This window comes from Haliaeetus leucocephalus, unplaced genomic scaffold, assembly GCF_000737465.1.
Source record: "Haliaeetus leucocephalus isolate CR32 unplaced genomic scaffold, Haliaeetus_leucocephalus-4.0 Scaffold182, whole genome shotgun sequence".
Lineage (NCBI taxonomy): Eukaryota > Metazoa > Chordata > Aves > Accipitriformes > Accipitridae > Haliaeetus > Haliaeetus leucocephalus.
In genome coordinates, this window is record NW_010972618.1 from 1 (window position 1) to 10,015 (window position 10,015).

The 10,015-nt window shown below is 49.8% G+C and overlaps 1 protein-coding gene across 1 annotated transcript in view; it reads left to right on the forward strand.

Annotated features, from left to right (window-relative positions):
* The first annotated feature begins 1,996 nt into the window (after nucleotides 1-1,996).
* The window catches only part of ERGIC3 (ERGIC and golgi 3), a 24,583-nt gene continuing 16,564 nt past the window's right edge, over nucleotides 1,997-10,015 (forward strand). The window contains 8 exon segments of the mRNA XM_010564589.1: nucleotides 1,997-2,059; nucleotides 2,062-2,110; nucleotides 2,195-2,265; nucleotides 2,878-2,965; nucleotides 4,278-4,345; nucleotides 4,347-4,401; nucleotides 7,495-7,588; nucleotides 8,162-8,168. Of these exon segments, the coding sequence (XP_010562891.1) occupies nucleotides 2,018-2,059; nucleotides 2,062-2,110; nucleotides 2,195-2,265; nucleotides 2,878-2,965; nucleotides 4,278-4,345; nucleotides 4,347-4,401; nucleotides 7,495-7,588; nucleotides 8,162-8,168 (474 nt within the window). The 5' untranslated portion in view covers nucleotides 1,997-2,017.

The window sequence follows — 10,015 nt, forward strand, 5'->3', positions numbered from 1 at the left end:
TGATTTGAGTTCATTTGCCAAGAAAGAATATTTTCGTACTCCTAGCTCGAGGTTGGGGATGGCATTCCCACGTGGGACAGAGCCCTTGGCAAAGCACATGTCACTTTGAAAACAGAGGAGACCCTCTGGCCTGAGCTGTTCTCCCCGAAACAGCAAAGCACCGAGCGCTGCTCCCAGTGCTGGCATCTCCTCCGCTCCAAAGCAGGCAGAGGGCAACATGCCAGAGCTGCTGTGGCTGCGCTGCCCTGCAATGCTGACAGGAGGCGAGAGCAGCTGGGTCTCTCCCACCAAAAAGCCCAGCAGGCACAACCCGCTGTTGCCAGGAAGTAATAAGAGTTTGAGGATTTTGAAGGCCTCAGCAGTCCTTTAAGGCTCCTTTGCCCCCCGGGCTGTGTTCATCAGATTATGCTCTGCTCATTCGTGAAATGCTCTGAAGTTAGGAAGAGTGAGAGTTTTCTCCCGTTTCATGTGCTAGCTGTCAGGTTTCTAAAGTAGATCGTAACAGAACGGTTCTTCACTACCTTGTGTAAGCAGCAGTCCTCCTGCTGAGGAGAAAGCAGGTGGAACTAAGGTGGCAGCAGCCCAAATCTCTCCTTTGAAAAAAAGGGTTGGGTTACGAAATCCTGTAGAAACCTCTCTCTTTAATATGCATGTCACGTCTCGGTGTTGTGCCTTGTGAATGGTATGCCAGAAAGAAACTCGGAATTGCCGGTAATCTGAGCTCAGTTCAGGGTGGCTCTGGCAACCTCTTAGTTCCCATTCCACAAGGACAACGTGTTTGTCAGGGCTGGAGTTGGAGGGTGCGTCTTCCCTGACGGCCGGATCTGTGGAGCTACGGATGGTCCTAAGAGCGTGGGCTTGTCTGAGCTCGGCCTTTTGCCTCTTTCAGGTGTCCCTTCTGCAGACGCAGCTGGCACAAGAACGAAAATACAAGCAGGACTATATCGAGCGCTGTGCCAAGACCAGCCAGGAGCTGTCAGACCTTCACCAAGAGCTGTCTCGCTCCTTAGCAGCTGTGGTCAGGGAGCCGAAAGCTGCTGTTCTGGAAGCAGAGGCTCGGAAGCTGGGTCAGCCTCTCTGAACCTTCTTTTCCTGTAGAGGAGCAGCTGCAGCATCACGGCGTTCCGGTCTGGTGCCCTTCCTGGAAATGTATTATGTTTTGCTGTGGGAAATGGGGGTACATCTGTTCTGTTTGCGTTCGGAAGCATTTCCTAGCGACAGGGATTTAAAAAAATTTTTGTTTTAATAAAAGAGATTTTGCAGGACTGCACTTTTTTAGTAGGAAAAAGCAAGGGCTAGGCAAGTATGTGGCTTAGGAAAAGCTTATGCTGTCTTTTTCACTTGCACGAGTAAGCTATTGCGAGCTGCTGTACGATTTAACCTCTTGAGTTCGTAGCCCTTCCCTGTGACAAGAGAGGGAAACACGGAGGTGGTAGCAAGAGGAAGGGGTGAAGGGCGCAGGCCAGGGATGGGAGGTGGGGCGAGAGCGCAGCGGTTTTTTCCTCCCTTTTTCCTTCTTTTCCTTCCTTCTTCCTTCCGTGCTTCGGCACAATAAGCGCTGGTACTCTCCCGAGGTGATTGGCTTTCAGCTTTGTCGCTGCGACAGCCAGCCTGAGGGACAGCTCGGTTGTTCTCCGAAGGGCGGGGGTCACAAACGCCAGCCCTTTCAAAGCTGGAGGCAGGGGATGGGGAGGAGGTCAAACTGAGTGAAAACTGCTCTCTGCCAGCAGCTCCGCCTTGGTCTCAAGCCCTTCCCAGCTAACCGATCTCGGCACAGTCAGCGTCTCTCGGGTGTCCTGGAGAGGCCCGGGGGCCGCTGGCAGGGAGGGTCAGAAGAGGGCGAGGCGGCAGCGAGGACCTTCCCGCCCCGGAGGAGCCCGGGAGCCCCAGCCCCTCCCCGCCCCTCCCCCCGGACCCCCCCTCGGCCGGCTTCGGGCCGCGCTGCCCGGCGGGGCGGTGGCGGGGCGGTGCCGGCCCGGCGCCGGAAGGCGGGTTTGGTTCCGGGCCGCGCGGCGCCATGGACTCGCTGTGGCGGCTGAAGCGGTTCGATGCCTTCCCCAAGACAAGACCCTGGAGGGCTTTCGGGTCAAGACGTGCGGGGGCGCGCTGGGTGAGCGGGCGGGGTGAGGGCGGCCGGGGGCCGGCGGGCGCGCGCGACCGGCGGGGCTGACGGCGGTTCTCGTCTCCCCGGCAGTGACGGTTGTCAGCGGGCTCATCATGGTGCTGCTTTTCTTCTCGGAGCTGCAGTACTACCTCACCAAGGAGGTGAGTGGCGGCGTCGGGGGGGGCCCGGCCCGGCCCGGCCCCGCGGTGCTGCTTCTGGCCGGGGCGGCCCTGCGGCCCGGGGCGGCCTGCCGTGCCTCCGCACCCCCGCCGAGCCGCCGCCTCCTCCGCCGCCTCCTCCGCCGCCTCCTGCGGGCTGCCCACGCGGCAGCTTCACCCGCCGCAGATCTGCGTGGGGTTTTTTTCTTTCTCCGAGCTGGTGGCCTTGAGGCCGGGAGCGGGCTGCCCTCCCCCGAAAGCCGCTTGGCGCCAAGGGTGGCTTGTGGCTTCCTGTAACGCGGTGGCAGGAGAGCGGCCCAAAGTCTCTTCTCGCTGCCTCTGCCGCCTACGAGCAGGCAATGCAAAGGAAAGCAAGGAAGCGCGGGAGCCCCCGTCCCCACCCCAGGTTCTAAGATTCCCAAGTTACTACCTTTCTTAAAAAAAAGCGTTAGAAATGGCAAGCGCTTGGCTGCGGTGGGAGGCAGCAGCTCAGGTGTCTCTTGAATCCCACCTCTTAAAAATCAGCTGGTGAGCCAGAGCAGTCGAGGGAAAGAAGGAGGCCTTTTGATGGGCTTCCAAGTGAAACAGGACTCTCCGTTTTTCCCTTGTTCCTAGGTTCATCCGGAATTGTACGTTGACAAATCAAGGGGAGATAAACTGAAGATCAATCTCGATGTTATTTTTCCACATATGCCTTGTGCTTGTGAGTCAGCCTTCTGAATGTTGGGGATAATTTTCATACTTGCCGAGGGCCCGACAGGCTCGGTGTGCCCGGTGCTTCCGAGTGCTGCACTGCTGCTTGGGCCACAGACAGGGAGGAATTGGTGATCCCTGGTGGTTACGCAGTGATTCCAGCCAGGCCCGCTGGGCGCTTAAACCAGCGCTTCCAGGCAGGCTGTATTACCTTTTGAGATGATACGTGAGGCTAAGGTATAAACCCGCTTACGTTTCTGTGCGGTGTGGTGCTTTGTCAGAGAGCTCGGTCATACTGAAAACGCTGGCACAGCGTTCGGTGTTCGCCTGGGACTCGAGATTTGACTGTACTGTTGTTGGAACACTTTAGAGTCTCCTTTGGAAGTTACTTGGCGAGGCGCAACTTTTCCGTGGTTTTTGTACTTCAATTCTGACTGTAACGCCAATGCCACGTGATAACCTTTCTCCCAAATTTTTAAAATCAGAGTGAGCGTTAATAGTCGGATTACCTTTTAACTAAATTCAAAACAAAGCTGCAGGGTGAAGTGACGGAAAATTTTGCAAGTCTTAGTGCTTACCACTGCTGTGCACGTTATCCGACTGTCCGCTAATCTTCCCTGCCTCTTGTTCTGTTGCGGTAATTCCTTTGGGTAATGCATTGGGCTTTAAACACAGTGAGTCTGACTTCCTTCTGACCACCAAAGATATTATTAGTCTTTGCCTTCCTCACATTTAAAAGGGCACGGGAAGGCCAGAGAGGCTGGAAGCCCCTGCTGTTTTGTGCAGAGAAGCTGTCAGTCTTGTAAGAGAGCATGTAGCCAGCAAGTGCATCACGGTGCTTCGATACCGGGCCGAGACCCCAGACCTTCTCCGTCTTCTTTGTGAAAAGGGGTCAGGAGGAAATGTGCTGGTGGTGAAGGGGGAAGGGTGAGGGGGTAGTGGTAGGAGGCAGCTTTCAACCAATGTGAAGCTTAACTCCTGTACTCCTGGAAATGGTTATGGGCTTTGAGGGGTTTGGTTTTGGTTTCTTTTGCCTTAAGTGTATTACCTTTCAGGGTAACGCTTTCTGGGCAGCTGGAAACCGTCCTTCTGGTGCACCAAACCCAACCCCGTATTTGGAAGGGTCGTTCAGGGTGCCGCAACGTGCGTTTTGTTCCCTGTACGTCACTTGTCCCCAGCCATACGCCCTCTTCCGCTTTGGCACGTTCTTATCGCCCTCGCTGCAAGAGTCTGTATTTTCACTGGCTGAATGCTTCCTCAGCCTGCCGCAGGCCGTAACAAACGTGTGTTTATAGACCGCTTTCCTTGCTCACTGATTTCAGATTTGAGCATCGATGCCAGGGACGTAGCAGGAGAGCAGCAGCTGGATGTAGAGCACAATCCGTTTAAACAACCAACGTTTGGATAAAGCCGGCAATCGTGTGAGTCCGGAGGCCGAGAGCCACGGTAAGGTGCTATTCTGCCTTTCTTGGGTGGACGCTCTCGTCGTCTTTCCGTCACCGTGTGCCTGTTTTGAGATTCACGGGCACAAGTGACAGCTGAAGAGCATTTAAAGACCGCAAACTTTTGAAGAGTTTATAGCACGCAGATCTCTTAAACTGGCCGATCAGGCGAACTCCTGTTATACTGGCAGCTTTTGCGAGGCAGATCTCTGCCTAGTCCCTCTGAAATTACGACGAGGACTCACGGGTGCATTTCAGGAATAAAGCTGCTGCGTGAATGGTCTTTTATGACTGGGAATCAAGCAGCTGTTCTGGCAAAACTTGGCTTTGGTTGTACCTTTAAATCGCAGTGGGCTGGCAAACGGGACGACCTGGTTAGAGGAAAGAGCCTCTCTCCAGGGAAGGCTCCAGTGACTCGACCCTTAAGCCCAAGCTTGCACCTTACTACATTTACTTTGTGTGTGTTAATGCCTACCTAGATAAATATATTTTAGTTGGTTTATCGGTTACAGGTTGTAGTAAGTGGTCCTTGGCTACATAAACCTCTCCTTTACATTCGTTTGGTGTTATGACTCATCGTTGCGCTTCGATACAAACCAGAAACGATTCTGGCAAAGTGTTGCAACCTAACAGTAATACTGTCCTGACTTTTCCTTTCCAAGACACGAGCTCCTTCTTACTTTTTCTGGGAGATGGTGCAGTTCTACGTGTCGGCACGAGCTGAATTTGTTGATTTGTATCACTCGGATTGAACTTTTCTGTTCTTGAAGTTGCAAGGCTAAACTAAGCCAAGAGCTGAACAATTGGTAGGTATGAGAGTTTCTGCTGTTGTCACGGGAATGTGGTGATAGTGCTTTTACTACTGTTTCACTTAGCAGCCTTTCTGTATTCAGAGGTTGTGGCGTTACAAATGTAATGCCTGGGGACAAAACCAGCTGTTCTGTATCTAATTCTCTGTTAACACATGTAGGCCTCCTGCCTTACTTGTATTGCCAGTCTCCGTTGGCATTACTCCATCTGAACCGGTTGCTCTGACTCCTTGTATAATCAAGGGAGAGGGAGAGAAACTCGTAAGGAGCAAACGGTCTCACCTAGAAAAGGCATTTCCAAAGAGATCAGATGCATTGCAGGCAACAAGCAATTTCTTCTGCTGTCTGGAAGAAGCACGCGGCTAGTTTGGTTTCCATCACCCATGTTGCAGGTTAGATCAGAAGTATCCAGCCATCTTCATTAAACTCTATGATTATCAGTTTCTATTAGTGATACTGACCTTCAGTCAGTTATTTAAATGGCAGCTATAGCAGTATTGACCTTAAATTTAGTAAAGCATACCCAAATTTCATGAAGTAGTATCTGGAGGCTTTTCCTAATCATAGTTACATTAAAATAGTTAATAGCTGAATGATTTCTGTGGTAGGTTGCATTCTGTGCTTGGTTGTTGTCTTACTCCTTTCCATTGAATGACAAGGAATGATTGAATTCTTTATTGGTGGTTCTTATCATTTCCTTCCTTTTAATGTGGACAGAGTTTTCCAATTTCATGTATCATATCTGCGTGCAAGTTGAGGACCGTGTTAACGGCAAGAAACCCTGCGTGTGGAGTTTTATGTACTGCAGTTTCTTTGTAGTATCCAAACTGTGTGCATTAACTCTGGATTTATCTCTCTGAGACAACTCAACAGGCAGCTACTGACTATATTTAAAAAGCTGTTACTGGTTGCTGTGTCTTGAAAGACTCCATGCATCGTGCAGGTGTTCTTGTTGAAGTGGTGGGAATCATGGCTTTGACAAAGCGTCGCGATTATTTAGCTGTATTCTTCCTGACGCTGTCTTTGAGTGTAATTACGAGATTAAAAGCCACACCGCTTTTTGAACAATGAATTCTTAAGTGTGCTTTCAGCTACTTTGAATGTTGCAAGCTTTAGAAAGTAAGTCTCACACAGTTGTTTACTAATGGGGATATTTTCCTAAAAGTTCTTATTTTCTTGAGGGTAATTGCCATAAAGTATGTGATTAAAGAAATAAGGGTAATGACTGATTTTGATGCCCATTTCATACTTTCCAATTAAAATCTCTTTTTTCTGTGGCTAGTACGAAATACAGACATGTTTAATACTCGCTTCCGTCCGCCTGTTATACCCCCCAGTCTCAACAGACAGGGCCCTGATAACGTTTTATCCCCTCAGCAGTGTCTGACTATGTACCTTGTCCCCTTCCCCAGCGTTAGTGATCCAAGGAGCCACCTTTTCAAGGCTTATAGAGGGTAGCGCAGCCGTGCCTGGATAGTGAGCCTTAGAGGGCTTTTGTTACGCAAGAGACTTGGTCCTGTCCTTCAGGGTTTGTGCGTTGAAACGGCCTGCTTTTAAGGGGGCCTCTTATGATAAGAGCCAATGTTTTTGTCCCTCTTCAGCCTTCTGCACGTAAGACCATGAATTTCCATGAGTTCGTGCCCCAGCCGTACTGTGGCTGCACGTTCAACACACAACGTGGCACAGACATTGTCAGAATTGTTAAGTCACGAAGAAGGTAGAAATTCCTTGGAGACTTCTAGTGAGCAGGGGTTAACGTGTGTGCCTCGTCAGCATTGTCATCCTGGAGGACTGGGTGCCAATTTTCCACTTGGGAGACTCTCGCTCTGATCTTGTTTCACAGCAATGTATAACCATGTTCCCTGCATGTCTTGGGACAGGATTATGCGTTGACTGCAGTTGACTGCTATTTAAAATGTTGTTTGTGTAACAGGTCCTGTTACAATTGTCGCCATTTACTGTGCGACATTATCTGAGGTAGAAAATGTTTTAACAAAGCCTTTAGGCAAGTAACATCTGATCAGCGCTCCAGCAAGGCTTAGAGATAGCCAGTTCTTTCTATGGAGGGTGTTCTTGAGATGACAAATGCCACTCTGCTTCTTGGTCTTACTTCACACAACAGGCTCTACACATAGCATTTCAGGTGGGTTTTGGGTACAGGACGCACAGCTTCCAACACAGAAACGTTGCGTTCATGTGTAGAACAGTTATTACGTGCAGAACGGAACAAGAGTACAAGATAGCGTTTCTAGACATGCCTCATCGCTTTGAATCCTCTTTTGTCTTAGAGCTGGGGAAAGAAGAAGAAAAAGCGTTTGATCCAAAATCTTTGGATGCGGATCGCTGCGAGAGCTGTTACGGGGCAGAGTCGGAGGACATTCGGTAACCTTTACACCTTTTTGTATCTTCTTAGCACTTGAAGTAATACAGTTGTGTTGCATGCGTGGTTGTTTTCAAAATGTCTATGAAGGTCTGTGCAATGAAATCCTCCTGGGCCCGTGTTCAGAGAATGATGAGGACCGTTGTGGTTTTGCTATGCCTTTGGAAGCTGCGCTCATGATTGTTAAGAACGTGCAGAGTTAGGTTGTCTAGTTTGTCCACGTGCCTGTTTAAGGGCAGCGCAAATTGCACTACCTTTGCAGTAGCACAAAGGTTGTATCTCATCAAACAGAATCTTTTCTGGGGTTATTTGGTGTCCAGAGGGGAGCTGTGTAAATTATTTCACCGTTACGTGAGCCGTCTTGGAATGAAACCTGGTTATGGCTTTGCCTTCTCACTTCTGCTGCAGGCTTTGCATCCTTACGGGAGCAAAGACCAGGCATTTATCGCTCACACAAACAACGGGTGTCATTTGGTGTTTCTCATTCCTCCTACCTGCAAAGAATTCTTCTGTAAGAATGGATCCGTGGCAGCCCATAGGTTGTGGACTCTCCCTCGCTGTTATTGTCTCTGTAGTGACTTGGTCTGTCCCATCTGTCAAGTTGCGTCCTTCCGCAGAGGAGTTTCCATCTTGAGGGATTCATGATTCCAGGCTTCAGCTTTTTCTTTGGCCCAGAAAAAAACCACAGAAGCAAAGAAAGAAAACTCAGTCTCCATCAGTCGAGGACACCGTTTCAGTGTGGAGGAGATCCAAATCCTCTGGCGGATGGCCTGTACAGTATTCCTTCCATAGGGGGTGTTTTGTGTGAGCTCGTTCTTAACTTCTGTCCCAAAGTAGCGTCTGCCGGGGAATTAACCGTTTTCATCCCCAAACTGAATACCGGAGGCTGAGATTCTTATTTCATCCTCAGCATTGCTGAGACTTTCCTTTTTACGCTGGTAAACTCCTTTCAGAGTTTGGTTGTCTCGGTGCTGAAAGACGCAAGGTCTCACCCATTTCTGTGCAGACGGACAAGCTGTTTTCCAGTTGTGTCAAGCTCGTTTTGGAGACCAACAACGTGACATTTCCATTTGTCACTGGGCTATAATCGGTCAGAGCTCAAGTCGTACCAGTTGCTGGGAATGCCTAACGTTTGTCAAGCAGCCACCTGGAGGCTCTCCGTACCTTCCAAGCTTCTCCGTACCACGAAACATGCTGTTGTAGAAGCCCGCCAGGGCTGTAGCGTGTGGCAAAGTGGGTCGAAACTGCTGTGTGAAGGATTCAGAGGCCCATCTCTGAGGAGGTGTAAGTCTGTGACAGTTGTTGGTTAGTCATGCAGAGTGGTGAATATACGTGAACGGTCTTCCGAAACAAACAAAAAAGGAGGTTACTTAACCTCCTTTGAGGTATGTCGTCCAAACGTACTTTTCTCCTGCCCCGCCCCCCATCCTTCCAGGTATTCGCCTTTGTTGGGATCTTGCAGCAGAAGGAACAAAACAGCCTCGTGGTACGCTGCCTTCTCTGTGCATCATGTGTGACAAAAGAAGCACAGGACCGATTAAGAACAAAAACTTGTTACCCAGCTTTGAATGTTAACATGGTGTGAATGTAAACCTCGAGTGCACTTCTGGATAGCTTTGGTTGCTCCTAAAATGACCTTTCTGTTCCCTTAAGAAGTGGGAAAGAGTCTAAATATAACCAGCATTGTTACCTGGCATGCTGCTTTAGAGCTCACTTAACATATATGGGCATGCCACTGTGTTTTTCCTTTTAGTGGTTAATTCCTGCGTTTTTGTTTCTCTGTTGCGCTTGAAATGATTGCTTGTCCATATATTAGCCCTTTGGCTAGCTAGGGAGTCATTTTATACGGCCTAGAAAGCACACTGGCAAAGCTGTTGCGCTTCCCCTTTTTGGTACGAGTTTTAAGTGCTGCTCTGTCTGAATCGGTGTGTCTTTTCATTGTAAGGATCGGAATATCTCTCTCCTCTCCTGCTCTGCTCGTTTTTGCAGTGCACGCTGTTGAGAGTCAGTGTTGCCGTATCTTTCCCCCCCGCCCCTCCCCGCCCCGCCCCCCAGCCGTTTTAACTAGAGGGTTAACTAATTTCTGTTACTTGCTGTGCCCATAAATCTCCTTTGGGAGGAGCTGTTGATCTAGGCTGGGAGCTGAGAAGATTTCCTGAAAGCTGAAAGGAGAGCCATGCCAGGTCACTCTTCTGTGGTAAAGGAGGTCACCAGGTGGAAGAGGTTGAGAATCTTTGTCTTCAACGATTTTAACGTATCAGTGTTGGAGATAATGTGTTGGGGGATTTTAGTTGCTCTGTGCAGATAATGTAGTTGCGGAGGACGTGGTGACTTGTTGGAGTGACTTCTGCCTGTTGAAGTGGGATGGGGTGATGATGATTGTCCTGGTTTCATCTGGGATGTAGTTAGCTGTCTTCCTAGTAGCTGGG